Below are 21913 nucleotides of genomic sequence, written 5' to 3' on the forward strand. Positions count from 1 at the left end.
TATTCCTGCGATTAATACTTTTAACAGGAGAGAATTAAGTGGGTCACCTTGCAAAACTCCGCCTGAACGGTTAATATCGTTTGTGTCATTTATCGCGATTTTGTTGTGTAACAGAATTTTTCCTACCTTGCTGTGAAGTGAACTGATAGGCTCATGGGTCAATTCCTCAGCCTAACATTCCTTACAATTTTCTTGCGAGTTTTTGTTTGTTTAAAAGATCAAATACCTTTGAATAATTGATGATAACAGCATAAAATTTTCCTTCTGGGAAGGTCAAGTCATGTTTAATTTTTCTCTTAGTGTACATCGGCCACAGATGATTGTGTTCGTAATTGGAACTAAAAATCTATGTGCAGAGTAGAGAATTTTCAGCACAGTAACGAAATTTCCTGGCTAACAGATGGCGATTAGCGTCCAAATTCGGTTTAATTTTTCGAAGTCTTTGAAGTCGTCTGCTTGAATATAAACAATAGGAAACGTAGGGGCCGTAGGAATCAAGGAGGCAAAATAGTAGATACAGTTCCTTAGAACAACAGCAGCAACAACAATAATAACTGGAACCTGATGAAATAATGTCTTTTAATGATGATAGCATTGATATTGTCACACCAGCAAATGCTGTACTTTCAGCTAAATTCAGAAGGTAGTTCTGCTCCCATATCACAGTGGCGTACAGTGTATATCTTTGTTATAATACGCAGATAGCATCCTTGTGAGATTTTGTTACCTCTTGTTTGTCCTTAAAAAATGTAAAATTATAGCCTTGAGAAATCCATGCCCAGTGTAGTCGTGAAGTTGTGTTTGTGTAACCTCTAAATCTTTATATGTGGCTTAAAAATATTAATCCGGCTGATTTGAATATGTTAGGCGTTTAACAAGATCTGGAAGAGAATCTTTCAACAATTATAATGGTATACAGGTTTTTAATAGAAAATTATATTATCACAGAAGTGTCTCAAACTAGGGCTGAGGTCAAGAAAACGTGGGCCTATACATCCACTTCCTCATATATCTTCATGGCGTAATGCTTAATTAGTTGAGCACAGGGGCAACTCTTTCATAGCAGTGCAGTAACCAGAAGTCAGAACAGTAATGTATTTTGGCTGTACCACCATGTAGCCCAGGAGAAATCTACTTGGCTACATGATGTTACAATGTGTGCTTCTACCAGATTATATAAAGTTACATCATGGAGGGAAGTATTGTCATAGTCACTGCTGTGAGAATCCTGAATCCATGGGGAGGGTTAATTTTTTTTTGGAAAATGAAACTACAAAAAAGTCCAATTCAAGGAACTTAAGTATTGTAGTTGAATATTGGTTTATTTAATGGATAATACTGTATTATTTAAGTGGGTTAATATTAGGCAGTGTTTTGAATCGTAGGATTATAGTTAATGATGCAACCAAGGGCCCATGCCTCTGTTGAGAATCATTCCGGTGTCTGGTCTCCATGTTCACCAGAACAATAGGCTAGATATTGTTACTACCAGAATATTTGATCAAATAATATTTGAACAGTAAGTTGTATTATTGATATATCCTAAATATGATCATTATAATGGCTAAGAGGCAGTAACTATCACAACTACATTTATAGAGTATGTTGTGCTGAAGTAAAGTATTTGAAAGAATAACAGTTACTTGTGATTTATAGGAGTTTTGCCTATCAGACAGTGCGGGATCGACTTCCTGTTACAATAACAAAAGTAATAGACAATTTAGTAAGGGATAAGGACCAAATAGTGCAAGATCTTGGTGAGGTAAGTCTGCATATGAGAGAATAATATACTACATCAAAATTTTTTGGGGGAAAAAACAACTTTTCTATTATTTCAGTTTACAAAAGAAGAAATGAAGGAGGTGATAGGCTCCTTTTCTAAATTAAAAAATGAAGTGCAAACCAATAAGCCATTTGAAGTGCTTACATCAGATGGACCAGATGTTTCATCATGGAACACTTATTATGAGAGGGAGAGAGAAAGAGAAGGCGAGAAACCAAGGTGGTTCCACACGTCATGGCTTTACGCAGAATGCTATATGTACCGCAGGATACATGAAGTATTTGAGCTGAGGTAAAGGAACAAATGTATTATGAATAAGAGGTAAAGTTGTTGGTTATAAAGTTCTGCACATACTGCAATTTTCATGGCTCTTGCTGCAGAAATGAATACAGTTTTGCTGCTTAATTGTAATGAATAATATGTGTAACATGTACAAACTGCGTCAAGTAAGAGGGCAAAAATTGTTAAAAATAAATGACAAATCCTATTATTAGTTCACTCAAAGAGGAAAGGGTACTTACTGTATTGTGATATCCTACCTGCCAATAAAATATTTCACTTTTGTAATGGGAGAAACATACGTACATAAGTATTGCTGGTGAATCTAAACTGAACTGACGTGACCTAAGCTACCTTTATATTGTCATGTGTTTATGGCTCCATGATTAATAACAGGTTCTAGATTGGATTTATTGACACCTTCTAGTACAATCTCACTTAATCACAATCAGTGACTTTCTAATGCTTGTTCTCTTTCTCATTCTCTTCATTCCGTTCTTCAACAACTGCCAGTTCAAAGTCAAAGTCACATTGCAACTGACGGTCAGTCAGTCAGTAAATCTTGGTGTCAAACCCCATCTAGGACTCATGACCAGATATTTATTACTGTTTTGACAGTTATAGTCTTGTTTTTGTGGGGCACCCTCTCTGACAAAAGGACAGATTTGTCTTTTGTATATGCTGCTGGCCTTTGCCACCACAGTCTTTCTCGGGTCCGAGTCCCTTTGGACTTGTGACCATATTTTACTGTCTCATGTTTGAGACTTCCCTTTTCATCGCCTCCTATGACTTGCAGGGTCATGGTGGAGGTATTTGACAGTCTCCACTGAACTCTTATATATCCACTTTGCATGGAAAACACAGCCTGTATACCACACTGTTGCCTAGCAATAGATCTCCTATTGTTCTGCGGGAATGTGTTTAGCAACCCACTGCCTAGCAATGCGCATGGCACGAACCACATAGAAAACAATTCTTGCAATACCTTTTCTATTGCTGCATGTGCATATTTCAGGTGTTGCAAAAAAATGGGTCTGCATGTCACAATATTAATCAGAATTTCTGGAAACAAAACTATGTTTTATTAATTATATATGGGATAGAACTGACATTGTTTTGTATCAAAAACAAATATTACTACTAGTAGTAACAACACTAGTGTCATGCTGTTGTAGTAACAGGAAGAGTGGCTGCGTCATAGCTCAAGCCGTTAGTTGCTGGCTTCCCGCCGTGGCGGCCCAGGTTCGATCCCGGGTCTGGTCAAGTGGGATTTGTGGTGGACCAAGTGGTGCTGGGGTGGGTTTTCTCCAAGTACTTTGGTTTCCCCTGCCAATCTTCATTCCACCAAATTTCCCATCATAATCACCCAGGGCAGACTACAATAGGCCAATCAGTGGCTGCCGTGCCAAGTGGACCCAGTTGGACTCCACCCCTCACTAAGCAAATCAAGAAAAAACAACAGGAAGAGTGGCATTAATGCCATGTTGTTTTTTACATCCTGTGAACAAATTACCTTAAGAACAGTTGCATACCTTTGGAAGATCTACTGAGACACGTCACATAAAGACCCCAATTATTGGTGCTATTATTACTCAAACCTCACAATTTAATTCTTCTACCATATTGTTATTACCAATTGTAGGAAATTAAAAGTGACTTGGAATGGTCCCTAATAGCAAACAGTTATACCATGTTATATTTCAGCGTCCTGTTGCACTGATTTAAGTCCATGATTTATTTCAACTGCAATATAACACACGCAGTCACAGGAGCAAGACACAACACAGAGTACAATACACCTACGAAAGTAGAAAGAGTGCTCCGACAGAAGAGGATAGGTGTGACTTGCGCAGTGAGATATGACGTACGGATGAAAAATCCTGAACAATTTTAATATTTTTAATATTTAATATTTTCCAATATATATGATAAATATATATTTTAGTTATTTTAATATGAAGACGGCAAGGCATGCAGTGAACTAGTTTATCGTAAATTGAATAAGCACCTGAAGATGGCACTTTTGTGCTGAAACATGTAGTGCGAGAGAGGAGAGAGATAGATGAGTGTATGCACTGGAAGACGGTTGAAATAAATCATGGACAGTTATACCATGTTTCATACAAATTGTTCACCTGGTTCAAAGTTGAAAGAAGGAACACAGGAAGGTGACCTCATAAGCCTATCTCCTTTACACAGAAGAGGAAAGTTAGACTAAAAATACGAGATCTATGCTTCCTTTATCATCTATAGTACCTTTTTATATATTTGTCCCATAGTACCAGCATGAAGACGTTTGACCCATTCAATAAACAGAAGAAAGATGCTTTCTTAAACTCACTAGATCTTATAGTTTTTCTTGGAAATCATGTTATGCAACTACTGCGGATGAAGAATCTGTCACAATTAGAAATGAAAGAAGAACTTCTCAGACTAGTGAAGGTAACTTTTATACACCATTTATTTTTGTTTGTACATAGCTGTAATTAGTTTAGGCTTGAAGAGTTCTACCTTGTGGGATATGCCATGTAGTTTGTTGAAAATAGACTGGGGCTGATTTTCAAAGGACTACACAATGTTAGATTCCAGAAGATACAACTCTTCACAACCAATGCTGAGAATCTCAGATTCTACATATTTTAGGCTTATTTGTAGATACTGTTTCTCCTAAAAATTAACTTCTTTCACAAGTGTCACTCATTCATAGCACTTCTTCACGTACCATGACTTAATATCATATTAATATACTGTGTGCCAGTTTACCAGTCACAGTATTTATAGTTCTGCAGGCAGAAGTGGCCAATTTTAACCTACTGATACAATGAAGAATCTGAGATACAAAGGATTATTCTTTTGTTAATCACGTGATATATTTATGCATTATAATTGCATGCCATTTTTAGTGTGGCCAGGCTTGCCCCATTGCTAGGAAATGTTTGTTGATTTCTCAGTGTGCACACGAGAATTCTGACACCCATGTATGAATGAATGAATATACTGGTACATTTATATTTCAAAAAAAGTTAAAATGATTTGGTTTTTTATTTGTCATTCTATCTCATCTAATGGAGTGCCAGAGGCAGATCCCAAACTTCTTTCCTGTTGACTCATGACATGAGGTGATAACGCTAGGGAGACTGTACCTGCAACCTCCTTGTCATCTCTTAATCCCTCTGCAACCCCTGTAGCAATGTCAGTATTCACCAGAGCCCTCATTCCTGGTCAGACAGAATATTATACCTTTACACAGGTTTATCAAAAGTTATAACATGAACAAGTTATTTTGTAACTCAGCTGTGTCAAATTAATTATGTTCATAATCTACTTATAGGTGACCTTATGGGGCAATCAGCACGATTTATCACATCCCACTGGTTATAAACTTCCTGAGGAAGCTAATCCTCTTGAACATATTGATCGTTTAAATGAGTATATTTTAATTGATGACTCACACCACATTTGGTCAACCCTAACGGCTTCTGGTAAAGCCAATGCTGTCATTGGTAAGAACTGCCACAGTACCATATAGTAGTAATATAATTGTGTCAGCCTTGAGAAGACAAAAATGGTTCTACTAATACTGGACCTGGTCTATGTATATATGCATACGCAGCTAAAATTTTACTTCAGAATGGACAGGAAGGTAGTGTAAATATGCACTGCAAATATGAAACGATAACAGATTTAAAATAAGCATCTCCGGAACTTAAGTTATTAAGATAGGAGAGGCTTTATACTGAGCAACATACTCCTTTATTAGGTATTCAAGTGATAAGGAATGGTTTCCATCACTTTCATCACATTTCTTTCCTTCTGTTGCAGATATTGTCAATGACAATGCTGGATATGAGATTTTTACAGATCTCTGTCTGGCAGATGTTCTGTGCACATTCTCTTTGACAGACAAAGTGCGCTTCCATGTAAAAGCTCTGCCATGGTTCATATCAGACACTACGAAGCATGATTTCTTTTGGGTTCTTCAAAAGCTGGCTGACCTTTCATGTAAGTCTTCAAGTTTGCCAGCACTGGCCACTAGATGGGAGGAACATTTACAGTCAGGAAGATGGGTGGTAGAAGCTGAAGACTTCTGGACTTTGCCTCATGCTTACAACGAGATGAAAGCAACAGACAATAACTTGTACACTAAACTTTCTGAAGCTACACTGGTGATTTTCAAGGGTGATCTCAATTACCGAAAACTTGTAGGTGAAACGAACTGGTTACCCACGGAGAGTTTTACAAATGCTCTTCAAGGTTTTCATCCAGCTCCTTTGGTGACTTTACGAACCTTAAAAGCAGATCTTATTTGTGGTCTTCAGCCTGGACAAGCTGAAATGACAGCTGCAAAGTCACATAACTGGCTCACAAGTGGAGATTATGCTGTTATTCAGTTTGATGGGTAATGAGTGTGGTTCCTGGGGAAAAGCAAGAGCTATACTGTTTGATGGTTAATATCTATTTAACATGGTTCATTAACTTTGTTAATGTTATTCCTTTTTACCTAATTGTCTTTTCACTTTTATTAATGCACTAGAATTGCTAATAAACCCTTTGAAAATGTGGTAGAGTTCAGGGATTTAGGTACAACAGTAACTAATCATCATATTTGGAAAAAGCGTTTTTTTTAATTGCTAGTAGGCTGGGACTAAGTCCCTTGTACTGCGGCCACTGTTTGGCCTATTGTACCAGCCCCAGATCATAGGTGAGGGTGATTGTGGAGCAATTGGTGGAATGAAGATTGGCAGGGGAACCGAAGTACTCGGAGAAAACCTGTCCCAGCGCCACTTTGTCCACCACAAATCCCACTTGACCAGACCCAGGATCAAACCTGGGCCGCTGTGGTGGGAAGCCAGCGACTAACCACTTGAGCTATGGCGCAGCCTGGGAAAAGCATGCTACCATTCATTCTGTTCCAAATCTTTCTGTCTCTGTGGCTGTTTTCTCTAAACCTAAAGGTATATATGAGGCTGTACTTTACCTGCTGTATCAAATGGATGTGAAAGTGTCTCAATATGTATGTATTTAAGAAAATAGAACTGAGGATAATATCTGGACTAAGAGAGATTAATTAATGGAAGAATGGGGAAATTTACGAGAAGCTTTGCAATGTGTACTCTTCACCCAATATTGTTAACGTAATTAAATCAAGAAGTGTGTGATGAACAGAATATATAACATATGGAAAATGATAAATGTATATTAAAATTTTTATTTGAATGTCTGATAAGAAGGGATGATATATGTAGCATTCTTTCTTACCAGTACAAACAAATGTTTTTTCTTTAGATCAAATTAAATTGCTTATAAAATGACATGGAACATGCACAAAAGTAGCAGACCTCATGTATGGATGAATACAGTTTTCATGGCATTGAAGATTCACACTGTAACCTTCTGGGTTATAACACCATGGAAATATTGTGGCATAACCAACAGACCACAATATGAGCAGAGATAACATTTTCCATATAATGCATCATATCCTGTGTGGAGCAGCAACAAATGCTATTCAAAGTTGCCTTTCTTAGTTTACAGTCATGTTAAGAAAGAGGCTGGCCAATTCTAATATTAAAGATAACATGTAAAGAAATTTTATGTACATATTTTATCACACCAATGGTACAGCCTCTCCCCTTCATGTTACTGTATGTAGGGGTTTGAAGTATGCTGAATTATGCTAGCAATACTATTTTTTGTGTTTTATGTCATAATGAACAAGAATAAATACCCTCAACTCTTTTTTAAGAAATAGAACTGTACTTGAAGGCAGGTGTTATTATATTTAACAGATAATGGTTAAAACCATACTGTCACTTTCACTTACAGAAAGAAGAGTATATAAATCCATCTATTTTATTTAAATATATACAAACAGAAATAAAGCAAAAACATATAAATATGATAGGGTAAATCAAGCTAATTAAATTCAGTACACACAGAAACTTTCATGGCAAAAGTGATAAATATGTCATATTGTTCCTGTCATGTGCTTTCAAATGACAGTGAATATTACAAATTATTTAATAAAAATAAATAGAAAATTTCCAGACACAATGATGAATACAACAGAATTTAATATACCGCAAGTGTTCAATTACATGCTGGACTTACATATTAATCTGGGTTCAAACTGAGTTTAGGTACCAGCAGATCTGTTGCATATAGTGACCAAGCCCCAAACAATCTGGGTTAACAGCATAGAACTTGTAAACTTGATAATGAAGACACTAGACTGTTTATCTGATAACTTTCACTGAATCAGTATCTCTCAGGGAAGCACAATGTATTGAAAACTGAATGTTTTAATTTTTGTCATTGTTTGACAGAAGCACAAATTTAAAGCCATGCATGTTTGATTCAATGCCAACACACACACATGTTAACTTGGGTTCGAACTGTAGCCAGGTATTTGCACAAAAAGCATAAAGAGAAGCTTGGACTTACTTGAACATTTATGGTATATTAGAAAATATATGATTTGTATAAAGATGTTACTGCATAAACAAGATTTTAGCTGTTTCTTGGTCTGAAATGTCCATTACCATTATGCCCCATAAATTCAGGCCAACTTTGCTGATCAAATGGCAGAATGGTTGAGCACCTCTCCCCTGTCCCCACGCTCCTACATCTGCAAGCAATCCTCAACCTGTATACTGTAGCCTGGCCCATGTTGAGGCTGAACTGGCCAGACACAGAGTCCACTGGTTTCTCTTCCCATTTGTAGTCAAAGCAGTCCTTTGCAACCATTTCAGCATCAAAACTGTGATATTTACCTGAAAATAAACATATTCTTGGCAGGACACCTCACATAAATTGCAAATCCAACAGTTGGTGTGGTATTAACCAATCAGACAACCACTTGGTCTTATAGTGACACATGATGATGAAACTCTTTCAAATCTATCTATACGCTCTTCCTCAGAAAGTGCTCTCTACTATCTTAAATTTCAAATTCCAGATTTTGCTTTTGTAATAAATACAATGAACATGCTTTCTATAAGTTTACCATTTGCATTGTTGATGTCTGTTTGTTTCTTCTCTAGGCATTCCTTATACTTTCCAAGTACCAACTGAGCCTCAGTCATTGGATATATCCAGTATGTTACAAGTACCAAGTCAATAGTGTCGTTGTTGCTCGATGTCCTGAGAGGTGGGGCCACAGTTCCTACAAAGCAGAAAGAAAGTTATTACCACAAAGTAAACATGCTTCATATGACAGAAGTAACTAAGACTCAGGTTATGGCTTAAGTAAACTAATTCAGTCATTAAATAAATCTGCATTAATTGATCTTCCTTGCTGATCACAGTGGCCGCGTGGCCGAGCACTCCGAGCTCATAGGTGAATCTGACTCAAAGCATGGATGTTTGTCTATGTTTATTCTGCGTGCGTTGTCCTGTGCAGGTAGCTGCCTTGTGATGGGCTGATACCCCATCCAAGGAGCCACACCAACTGGGATCAGTGTATAACTACGCACGCACACACAAAAATGCCCAGAGTCACACCTTCATTGCCGTTGCTCGATAGCAGCTTCCAAAGGTGGACATTCCCCTTCCTCTAGGTTCCTGAAATGTCTCCAGCCTTAGCTACCAGCACACACGCGTGCACACACACACTAATGTCCCGAGTCGCAGCTTCCAAAGGTGGACATTCCCCTTCCTGTAGGTTCCCAAACTGTCCCCAGCCTTAGCTACCAGCTTCTAAGAGGGACAGCAAACAAATGAACACCAGCAGTTCTCTAACTTGTCCTGGTTATAACATCTCGGCATGGAATGCGTAGAAAATGTCTTTTCCTTTACTGCTGTATTCTTTTGCTGCCATGGAAACATGCTTGTATGCAGAACCATTATCTAGCAATGGCTATTGTATAGTTCTTTATTTTGCAGTCATTGCCTAGCAATGGGTCTACATGCCACAATATTATTTTCCTGTATTAGTGAATTTTGACTGTATTTAGTTTAAGAACAGTTTTGACTTTCCAGAATACATACCTTTATTTACTATGACTGCAGTTGAAACAGTTAATGTTCACATTTTCTCTCTGCTGAAAATCTTTGATGCACAGCCATATCTTTCCAAGTGATGTGACATGCTGAAGTCATGCCATTTGTGCATCATTTATTGCTCTGATTCCCAACTGAGGTTCTTTCAGTGTTTACTTAATATTTAATAAATTATTTTGGACATTATACAACTGCATTTACTTGTCTAAACAAACTTTCTTAAACTACTTTTGTAAAAATTGATTAATTCTATACAGTGACCATTATACCAGGACGAAAAGTTTGACATAATTCTACATAACCCATGTGGTGAGACCTTCAATCAGTGTATGAATATGAATTCCTTCAGAGATTCATTACAGAGGAATTTCACTCCAACACTACAATGAAGCATAGCAATGATTCTTGATTTTAATGTTTTCTTTCATAGCAAACACCTTGAGAGCAAAAATAAGAGAAACAACAGATGCTCACCTAATGAAGTGAGTCGCTGCAAGCCATGCACATGCTGTGCATCCCTCTTGACTCTCCTGTACACTGTTCTCTTTTCCTGCTGAGTGTCTACCGGAAAACCCTGCTGACTGCCACCAAGTGACTCCGCATTCATGGGGCCATACAGAACTTCATAATCAGAGTCTCGATTCTGTCCTGGATTACTGCCCATTAGGTTGGTGTAAGTCAGCGGAATGCTGCCTTCTTCTCCCTGCTGCTGCCATGTTTGTTCCAAGGGGTGAGTACCTCCATGTTTCCTCACATTTAGGTATTCACTATTACCTGCACCCAATATTCATACTTCTGAAGGCTGTTACTTTCAATAATTATTATAAAGAAAGTTGTACACCAGTTTTCAGTTTGAACTATATTTTCCAATTTTACACTGCAATTTCTTATCCATTTCTGGTTCGAATGTTCATTTATAGCAACACAGTACTGTTTACAGCAATAATAAACAGTAGAGATACTGTGTCATTTACAGGTATAAATGTTTTGTCCTTATATTTCATTAAATTGCTCCATGTAAAAAGGCCAGAATTAAAATTACAAATAAGATAGTTAAACATGACGTTGTCCCTATGCTTAATTAAGCATTATGCAATGACAACATATGAGGGTGTGGAGATACAGCTCCATACATTCTTAACCTTAGAACTAGATGGTCAGCTGTCTACTTTACCCACTGGATAAGAGGTTGGGTAGGCTCCAGTGCCAGTCTGGACATTCTGAAGAAGAAGAAAAAATGATACCCCTACCAGGCATCAAACTCTGATTCATCAGTCATCCAGGCCATAGATTACTCATTTTGCTGACTTGAGTAATGCATTTTTAAACAATAAGCCAATTTTGAGGAACATAAAATTAAAACACAGAGATATTGGGTTTTCGGCCTTTATCCATCGTCCTGGTTTTAAGATAACTAAGAAAAACATGACGTTTCAGAAACTGGATCCGTTTCCGTCCTCAGGTGAAGGAAAACGCTTATTCTGTTGGGTCCCTTAGAAAGAGCTAGCCTCAATGAGGAATCACCTGAGGACAGAAACAGATCCAGTTTCTGAAATGTCGTGTTTTTCTTAGTTATCTTAAAACCAGGATGATGGATAAAGTCCGAAAACCCAATATCTCTGTGTGTTATAAACCATCGTCAGAATCCTATTGTAATACAATTAAAATCATATGGCAACATTTCATCAAAATCTGTTGAGTGATTTAGAGGATAAAACATGGGGACAGAAATGGTGAGATACAATGATCTCCCATTTATGCCATATGCTTTAATGTAGTTTGTAGAAAAAAATACATATGAACCTTCCTCTAAGTACGTTGAACCAATCATAATTCATTGATACTACAAAACAACGAAAATTCAATCAAAATACTGTTCTTTTCATACTCTTTTAGTTTTGGACTTGTAAATGCAAACATGATATATTTTATAATACATGGTCAAACTGCAATGTCTTAAAAATGAAACATATTTAGTGGACGTGAACAATGCACTGAGAAGTCTTCAATGTGTACCAGGTGCAACACAAGAAGCCTCACCTAAACATGCATCAAACTGCATCAGAGGCACAAAAATTCAAGTTATCAGCAACACTCAATTTACTGGAAACAAGACTGATAATGTGTGGACTCGTGCACTTGTCCTAAATGAGCTTTCGGATGAGCAACAATGTGATCACCTTGGAAGTCTGAGGCCAACGTCTCTTCTTGTTCTCCAGCATCATTTGAAATTCTATTCTGCCCTTGGTTTGCTACCAAATAATCACCCTCATTATAGAAGTAATTGGAGCCTTTCCCTTTGACATTGTTCCCCAAGACAGAATCATCTCCTCTGTGACGGAAACTAGAGGCTCCTGTTGTATCTCCTTCAAACTCTTTCTTCTTGTTGGAGATCACTGTGTTACGGCGATATGCATCTAAAAAGTCTGGATGCGTATCAAGGTAGTGATGAGCCTGGGCAGATGTGTTAACAGAACTGTTGTACTCCAGTTCTCTGCGTTCTTCTGCAATATAAAATATCTGGGCTGTACATAGGCAAATGGTCATATAGTACACGATTTCCTTCTATGTAATGTTGAAGGTGCAGCTTTTGTTTACCTAAAGTTAAATGGAAACTTAAACAAGGCAATGTAACACTGAGTTTATTGACACAGAATCATTGAAACTGAGGGAAAACTTTAAGCAGGGGAACATTAAATGGGGTTCTACTGTATATGAATTTCATGCAACATGAAAGTGCCCCAAACATAAAAATGATTTGATAACAGCAGTCTTAGCTAATGCTGAATATACTGGCTCAGTCAGTTCTTTACTCATGTTTATTTGTTACTAAATTCAATTCTGAAACATGTGATCCCATTTCAGGATTTTCAACTGCTTATTTAATAATGACTCTAACAAAAAAGCATAACATAATATTGCAACTCATGTCAAATTTATATTTTTGCAATTTGTTATGACTGAAACATACCTGATGAATACACAGCAATTCCTGGTGGCTCAACATGCTGACTTAGGGCTACAAACTGTGTGGAGAGTGTCGAGTTGAACAGCATTTGGCACAAGTCCGCCCTGCTCTGAGCCTGGATGGATGACCCTGCAACATGACACATATGAACTGCTTCCTAATTTCATGATGCATAATCCTTCTATAACGTACACAACTGCTCATGTGGTCATGAAATTTCAAGCTTTTATAATAAAATAACAGTTCATCACTGTGTTCACAAAAGCACATGACTGGACCCTATTCTAAGCCAAGAATCCAGTTGACATCCTCACATCCTGTTCCTCCAAGATTAATTTCAATACTATCAACACCTCCATTCATTCTAGGTGTCTCAAGTAATCACATGTTTTGTTTTCTTTATTTTTCTTTAAAACTTTATATGCAGTTCCTCTTTCTCCCATACTACACATCCTGACATCCTCAATTTAATCACCCAATTAACATTAGGCTGGAAGCACAACTATAATGCTTTCAAATATGTAATTTTCTGCATTCTTAACCCTTTTCTTAGGTTCAAATATCCCAGCATCCTTTTATCCTACAGTTACTTTTCAAAGTACTTTCACATAACTCTGCTCATACCATTTTGTTTCATTTGCACCCTAAATCTACATCTGTCCATTAAAGTAAGTAGAGGTATCCCTGTAACAGGCCATGGAGGCCCATAGGGGTTGTGAGAAGTTGACGCTCTCACATTTTCTCGACAACCGGCTTATAGATGGCAGTGAGGTTGTCAACCTTACGCACCGGCCGCCCTTTACCCCCAGGAATATTCCTGGTACTCATTTCTGTTAGAGGCTGAGTCAACCCCAGGGCCACAGTGTGACTGGAAGGATTAAGTAAATTGGAAAAATTCAATGACTTCATTGGGATTTGATCCCACGACCTTCCGGTTTGTAGCATAGTGCCTCAAGCAACCATACTACCATGTACCCCCACATCTGTCCATTACATTATATAAAACAGAAGGTAATAACAAGTTATGCCTGTCATTTGGAACCCTCTACATTCTCTCTGTTCCATTTTATGCAAAGATACATAACCAAATTAGGTTTAAGGCCATGCCATAGCTCAAGCGGTTAGTCGCTGGCTTTCCACCGTGGTGGCCTGGGTTCGACTGTGGGTCTGGTCAAGTGGGATTTGTGGTGAACAAAGTGGTAGCAGGGCAGATTTTCTCCGAGTACTTCGGTTTCCCCTGCCAATCTTCATTCCACCAAATTCTCCATCATCATAATCACCCAGGGCCAATCAGTGGCCGCTGTGCCGAGTGGACCCAGTTGGACTCCACCCCCCACTAAGTGAATTAAAAAAAATAATAGGTTTACGGCATACCTAATTAGTCTGAGTCACTGAGAGTATGGTGCAAGTAGTACATGGAATAAAAACCTGGCATGAAGCTGAAGGGCTTGGTAGGTCCCTCATGATGCAGGCAGTTAGCCGTCCAATACAGCAGCAGGTCATTGCCCAAGCCTTCCACACTAATGCTAAGTCCACCCATCTGGGAGCCTGCAGTGTCCACAACAGGCTTGTCCAACAGTGGGGTCCCTGTCTTTCCATCCAGTACTGTAGTCTGCAGCATATATAAAGCAATTTCTTCACAAAAACCTTAAGTTACATATTCTGTCTATATCTATGATGATGATGATGCAATATAATCAGATAGTGCCAAGGATCATCGTTTCATCATGTCTCCAGTAGCATATTATTAGAGTACGTTTTCAACATAAAATGCATATCAAAATCACCAAACCAGAGATATCATTGAACATACAGGGCTGTTCTTCTATAATACTGCTTACTTAAGGCATGATGTACCCTGTATTTTAAGGATTGCATTTATGTGCAATGTTATCTACAGACATGAGCTGGCCCCACAGGATACAAACCCCTTCCTTCAACATGAAAACCTACCTTGCTAACTCCAAGAAGCAGAGTCCTTCTTGAGACCCTAACAGTTTTCTGGTAGTCAATAAATTCCACCCCATTTCTACAGAACTAGGAGGTTCATTATTGTGTTCACAAGAGCAAGACTGATTTTAATATTATCCTCCCATTGGTGTATCATGCATGCAGATGTAATTCACATTGCCCTGCCCTGAATGCCTCAATATCCAAGGGGAAACACAGTAATAACCAATCCATTTAGTAACAATTTAAGTTTGACGCTGTTTTGAAACATGAATTAAAATACTGTGACGTGTTGCGCAACGGTAATAGGCAGGTCAACATCCTCCCTCCCCTCCCCCCGCCAGCGGTGACGTGCCGAGCGGAGCCGAGTCCCAACACACTGGTCACTATGCAATGCGGATAAACAGTGGTTGCGAGAGACGACGGTAGCAACAGTGATGCCTACTACGTGGCTGTTTTCTCGTTGCCCTGCTGAGTGTTTATAAGGAAACTACATAGCGGCCGAAGAGAGTTCTCAGTTCGCAAGTTACGAGTTACAGACGCGTGTGTGAGAATCAGTGATAGTTCGTGATAACCAAGTAATAATTGGGAGTGTGTAACACAGTGACACTTGTATAGCTCCCGTACTGTGAAACGTATAGACTACGGACAATAGAGTGAATTGAATATCGCGAATAGGGTTATAAAGTGTGAAACCCCGCAACTTTGTTATAAGTAATTGTAGCCAAGATTTGTAGGTTGTTAAATAAACCAATTAACGATTTCTACGGCATATTCAGTAACGAAACACGTTACAACTATATTAACTACCTTCGTGATGCTGAGCCCTTCTTGAGAAGCTGCCAATTGTGCAGCTACTCAAGAACTTCCCAGCATTTTATGGAACCCAAATGTTCATTACTGTGTTCGCTAGAGCCCTCCACCAGTCCCTATCCTCAGCCAGATCAATCCAGTCCATACCACCCCATTCTATTTCTTTAAGATCCATTTTAATATTATCCACCCACCTACATTTTTGTCCTCCTACTGGTCTCTTTGCTTCTGGCCTTCCCATAAATATCCTACATGCATTCATCTTCTCCCCATTCGTGCTACATGCCCTTCTCATCCTCCTTGACTTGATCATTCTAATTATACTTGGCGAGAGTAGAAGTTATGAAGCTCATCATTATGCAGTTTTCTCCAACCTCCTGTCATTAAAAACCATATTTCACAACATAAATACAAGGACTGGTTAAGCTAGTCCCTTGTTACGAAGCCTTCCTTTTCAAACCGAATGTGTTAATACTTTCACATGTTAGCTAGGCATTTCATTCAGACTGACCTATAAACCCCTCAAAACTTCCTGGTATACGAGGGGGGACCCAAAAATAACCGGAAACGACCTGTTGCGCGTGCATGCTTTGTAGTTATGAGTTGTGCTGCTAGGTGGTGTTAGCTGGGGGTCTCCTGTGACTGTTAGTGAGCTGGCGTCAGTCTGAGTTAAGTGGTTTGTCTGTGGTGCTCTGTTGTGTGCGTTCCTGTTTCAACCCTTTGGCGATTAGTGAGATGGCTGACCAGAAGGAACAACTCTTTTAAGAAATTCTGGATCGTTCTGCACTTCACTCTTCAAGTCGCAGCAAACATTCACGCGGTTTTCTCTTTGGTCATCTCCGAGCAAGCGAGGAACAAATTTTGCAGACACCCGTCTCATGTGCAAACCTTCGGTTAAAATTCGCTGGACCGTGCTCCATGAGATGTTCGTTTCCTCAGAAAGTTGGTCAATGGTCTTTCGACGATCTTCATCAATTGCACGTTTGATTTTGGCAATGTTTTCGTCATTTCTTCCTGTCGAAGGACGCCCGGGGCGTGGCATGTCTTCTGTTGACATGTTGCTTGATTTGAAACAGGAAAACCACTTGTAGACTTGTGATTTCCCCAAAGCATCATCATTAAAGGCTTGCCAAAGCATCCCAACCGCCTCGGCTGCAGTTTTCCCTAACAGAAAGCAAAATTTCACGCACACTCTTTGTTCCTTCTGGTCGGCCATCTCACTAATCGCCAAAGGGTTGAAACAGGAACGCACACAACAGAGCACCACAGACAAACCACTTAACTCAGACTGACGCCAGCTCACTAACAGTCGCGGGAGACCCCCAGCTAACACCACTTAGCAGCACAACTCGTACCTACAAAGCATGCGCGCGCAACACGTCGTTTCCGGTTATTTTTGGGTCCCCCTTCGTATGGTGGCCTATATTCTTTAACTAAATTCTGCACAAAAGATGCAAGAATGTAATGCAAATTTAAAATTGTTACAAAATACAGACACATGAAGACTTGTACTATCATGTTTATGTTCAATGAAATGTTTGTAAGTTTCGCTTTAAAACAATTAATAAATGCCCCAATTTGAGAGAAAATTACAGATTCATGCAAGTACCTGTGAGGAGTAGTACACAGGAAACCCTGGCCCATTTTGGTACTTCACTAGGAAATCTGGAATGCTGTCATCATTAAAATAACTAGGAGTTGGGGCACTGGAACAGACAGATAACAGTGACACACACTGAGCCAATACATTAAATTTTTGTTTAGTTCTTTACAAATAGCATGTCAAAGTGAAGCAAGGTAATGCCTGTCCATGCATTCATACACATATATCAGTCCAATATTTACACGAAGATTAAATCAGTTATCTTAAAAATGGCTCTCCGTACAGGAATTGGTACCTCACATGAAAGTAGAGATCTCATTATCTCCTTTTTATTTGAATATATTTGATATGGCATACATTTAATGAAAAAACAAAATTATATATTCCTCTATGCCAAATCAGCTTTTTTGACAACAGATTTTAATCTTTATGATATAAATTTTTATTGCTTAGCTGTCACAATTTTTTTTTTTGTAAAATTCTCCAATATCAAATTTCAATGAAACCCATTCAACACCTTTTGTGTTATTTCATGCACAGACAGACATATGGACTGAACAAACTTAATGGGTGCTTTGTGATGCTGCAAATGCACCTAAAAAGGAGAAAATTGTTGCACAGATATTCAGGAATACACTGTATCATTTGAATACGTATAATATTAAAAAGGAAGAAAGAATATTCTGAATAAGCACTGTGGAAAACTGGTATAAAGACTGCCTCCTGGAAGTCCACTTTCTACGGCTTCAGATTCTGAGGTGTTTTACAATACAATCTCACCTAAAGGTTTCTGACCCAGGAAATGAGACGTTCCAGAGGGGCTGGAGGGTGAGTCCATTGAAAGCTATCACCACAGAGTTGAACATGGCTGCCACAACATCTTCTGAGCCATCCTGGTTCAGGTCAGCCAACACAGGAGGAGACATGATACCTTTTGCTTCATCTCTGTACAGCTCCTGAACCTAAACAATCATTGCACTGCTAATGCAACAATACAATATCCACAAACAATAACGTTTCACTAACATGACACTTATGCAATAGCATTTTTATTTCACAGTCATGTCTGATAACTCTTAAAGGTATGTTTGCTTCTTGATTCAGTTAATGGAACTATGTTAACTGCATAAGTTACATAGCACCGAGTACCAAATGAACGCTCAGTATGGTTGCTGAGTTCAAAGCATACTGAAGGAAACTGATATGGTCTATTTTAAATTTCTATCCTGAACTCAGCCTGGAGTAACTGTACCTAATATGTACTGTGACATGATACAGGTAGCATGGAAGGGCACAGCAGAGATGTCTGTTCCTGTCTGTTCCTAGACAACGGTTAGCTAAAACACGTTTCCACAGCAACGAATACGCTTGCACAAAACAAAGCACTGCCCAGAGACTGTAATACATTTTCATGGCAATGGATGAAACAGAGAATATCAGAGGACACTCACTGTTTGACTTGGTGATCTATATTCGGTCTGCATGAAGTTAGCTCAGTCAATCATTCAGACAGCCAGAGAGAGTTTGAGAGAGCAGAGACTCTTCAAGATTCATCTGACAGATATTGTTCGAGGCAGTTCAATAGCTGAAGTGTTATCAAGCAACAACTATGGAAGCAGACGCTGAAGACTTTATTTCGTGTGTTATAGTTACAGTAATCTTTAGAGTGTTATAATTATTTGTGGTTACAACTTGTGAGTATCCAATAAATCTATTCTCCTCCAATCCAAATCGCGTCTACAAGTCACTAATATATGTGACAGTATATTAAACTAAATTTCTTCCCAGGAATATATGTACATCAGATCTACAATGAAAGCATTCCACTACTCATAAAACTAATAATTTGTTATATGAGGTCTGTTACATCTAAATCTTGGGTGTCATAAACCACATTTTCATAACATTAGAGAAGTAATTTAAATTTATAAAATACTGGTTTTAAGAATATCATATAGTATACACTACGGGAAAATGTAAGCCTGAAATGCATATTAATGACAGACAGCACATTACATTAGAAGACCTGAGGTTTTCACGCTGTTGAGTATTTAGATTGAGGCTCTCTTATCTGTGATACTGTGCAGTCTTGTCTGTGGATAAAAACTTTTCGAGGATTAGGCTGTCTCCACCTATATGCAAGTACCCCTGAAATGATGGTATCCACCTATAAGATTACACAGTGTCAAAACCCAGAAAACGTCAATTTAAGTACATGATATCCCTTCTGGTTATAAAATAAACGAAAAAAGTTCTGAAAAAAAAAGTACATTTTACCAGTAATATATTTTAAGTGGAATGAAGAGGAAGGACGATGTTCTGTAAATTTCATAAACTAATCTCAGCCTTCTACTACAAATAAGAATGACGACAATGGTTAAAAAGCATCACACGTGTTTGTGATGACTATGAAAGGTACCATCTTGTGGGAACTGATTCGGTGCAGTCTGATGGCAGTTTCCTGACATTTCAGAGGACACGATGCCTCAATGTTCAAGGTCAAAGAGTAGCTGAGTGTGCTCTCTCTTTCAGCTCACTCTGCTTGCTGCTTCCTTTTTCAGGTTACTGTCTGACCCTAAAGATTATATTCTTCTGAAATGTCACTAAACTTCTACCAAACTTCACAGCAACAAATACCATAAGTATACTACACTTACTATAACAATAAGTGTGGATCATCAGTTACTAATACAGAACATTACATAATCATTAGAAAGTTACCAGATTCTATTTTGAACGTACTTTCAGTATCCACAAGCTGGTAGGAAGTTCAAATACACTTACACAGACTTTTATTCTATAAGTTTGCCTACAAAAGGCTTACCCTGGCTCACAGAGCAGATGGAATTCAGTTCTCAACTTGTGTCTTACCTCCAGCATGTTGCCCTTCACCAGCTGATGCAATGGCACGGCGTACAAGCCTCCAGGACTCGCTTGACCTCCAGTTCCAAACATCACAATACTTGCACCATCTAGGTATACCAATACTTGTGGGGCATAGTAGGTCTCCTCTTGATGTGGGGTTGCCACTTTCTGTAGGAACTTGCCTTCCTTTCCACTTATCAACACCAGACAACCTGTTACAAAGGGACTTACAAATAAAAACTCAACTCTACAATTGTGTGATTCACAGTTACAACTGAAGATAAGAAAACTGCAACAATGATTATAACCTTTATTTTCTAGAAATTAATAATGGCAATGACAACAATGATGATGATGACAACATCAACAACAAAAACATCCATTCATAACCTGGAGTTTTCTTAAAATATATAGTAAATATATACTTAATTCTCATTATACTCTTATGAATATAGATTTACAATGAAGGTAAGGGAAGGGAAGAGACCACTTCAAAGGCACAAGCATAGGTGAGGGAATAATATTAAAGTGGATTTTAGAGAAATGGGGTAAGAGTCAGTAAGACTGAATTAACGGACTGAGAACAGGGAAAAGTGGCTGGCTTTTGTGAACACTGTAATGAATCTTCACATTCCATGAAAGGTATGAAATTTCTGGACTAGCTGAGTGAGTATTAGTTCATCAAAAGTGGGTGAATGAAGAAATACATACATATTGTCACGTTTTGGGTATGTCACGCGACAAATAACTTTACGTGGGTCTCGGATTTAATGAATCTTTATTGGATACTTGTTCTTGCACTCTTTACAATTATTATCAGTTGTAGTACCACTTGGCTTCAGTCTCAATACTCGATTCTCAGTTCTCTAATACTCTCGGTGTCTAGGTTCCAACTGTGCTGTTGCTGTCTGTGGCTTTCTGCTTATGTAGGTGTTCTGCGGACTCAGTAGAGGACACCCCTCGCCAAGGTTCGATCTCACGTTTTCGGCAATCCATTGCTTCGGGAACGCTCTTTATACGCTGGTAATGAGTTTCATCTCATCCATTGTTACTAAACGGCCTTCTGTTACTCGTCTCTGGGGAGACATGTTCATGGTTTCTGCAATTCCTACGCAACAGCCCACTGTTATTGAGTTACCATGGAAGTATCTACTCCAGACACGTTACATTATAATTAAAATCTACAACCTTTAAAATATTCCCAAATGTATTCTAAAATACAGTAGAATTTTAGATTCCACCCTGGGTCTCAAACAGATGGTATGGTTTACAAAAATGCACGCAGCAAAATGAAATTATGGTACATTACTATACCATCAGGAAACAATCAACACTCAAATGAAAAATTAAATATTATAAATGCTATATGATCGACCTAATCGGCTAGAAACCTTAGAAGTTGAAACGGAAGAAGAAGTAGATACAGACGAGAAAGGACCATATATTTTACAAAGTGAGGTGGAAAAAGCTATCAAGGAAATGAGGAAGGGAAAGGCTACAGGAGATGATGTACCTGGAGATGTGCTCAAGTTACTGGGAGAAGGTGGTTTGAAAACACTGACAAAACTAATGAACACCATATATGAAAGTGGAGAGTGGCCCAAGGACTTTACAGAAGTTACAATGATTGCCTTAAAGAAAAAGACAAAAG

The 21913-nt window shown here is 38.4% G+C and overlaps 2 protein-coding genes across 6 annotated transcripts in view; one reads left to right on the plus strand and one right to left on the minus strand.

Annotated features, from left to right (window-relative positions):
- The first annotated feature begins 350 nt into the window (after positions 1 to 350).
- LOC111874036 (damage-control phosphatase ARMT1) lies at positions 351 to 6752 on the plus strand. Of its 3 annotated transcripts, none has more exons than XM_023869166.2 (6): positions 351 to 643; positions 1657 to 1762; positions 1839 to 2074; positions 4342 to 4504; positions 5394 to 5565; positions 5885 to 6752. In XM_023869166.2, exons 1-6 carry the CDS (start codon positions 573 to 575, stop codon positions 6463 to 6465), a joined length of 1329 nt encoding a protein of 442 aa, XP_023724934.1. In that variant the 5' UTR covers positions 351 to 572; the 3' UTR covers positions 6466 to 6752. The 3 variants fall into 3 exon arrangements, with proteins under 3 accessions (XP_023724934.1, XP_023724935.1, XP_023724933.1); XM_023869167.2 differs by lacking the exon at positions 351 to 643 and adding an exon at positions 675 to 911; XM_023869165.2 differs by lacking the exon at positions 351 to 643 and adding an exon at positions 994 to 1519.
- Positions 6753 to 7899: 1147 nt separating this feature from the next.
- LOC111874025 overlaps positions 7900 to 21913 on the minus strand; it is a 28638-nt gene continuing 14624 nt past the window's right edge. For 2 of the 3 annotated variants that reach the window (XM_023869142.2, XM_023869144.1), the window contains exons 5-13: positions 20269 to 20474; positions 18178 to 18359; positions 17404 to 17500; positions 14460 to 14643; positions 13035 to 13160; positions 12244 to 12567; positions 10538 to 10837; positions 9069 to 9227; positions 7900 to 8835 (exon numbers count right to left, since the gene is read on the minus strand). In XM_023869142.2, coding sequence (XP_023724910.1) covers positions 8573 to 8835; positions 9069 to 9227; positions 10538 to 10837; positions 12244 to 12567; positions 13035 to 13160; positions 14460 to 14643; positions 17404 to 17500; positions 18178 to 18359; positions 20269 to 20474 — 1841 coding nt within the window. In that variant the 3' untranslated portion in view covers positions 7900 to 8572. The remainder of the gene's footprint in view (positions 8836 to 9068; positions 9228 to 10537; positions 10838 to 12243; positions 12568 to 13034; positions 13161 to 14459; positions 14644 to 17403; positions 17501 to 18177; positions 18360 to 20268; positions 20475 to 21913) is intronic. The other variant, XM_023869143.2, reaches the window with a different exon arrangement.

This window comes from Cryptotermes secundus, unplaced genomic scaffold, assembly GCF_002891405.2.
Source record: "Cryptotermes secundus unplaced genomic scaffold, Csec_1.0 scaffold1683, whole genome shotgun sequence".
NCBI classification, from domain to species: Eukaryota; Metazoa; Arthropoda; class Insecta; order Blattodea; family Kalotermitidae; genus Cryptotermes; species Cryptotermes secundus.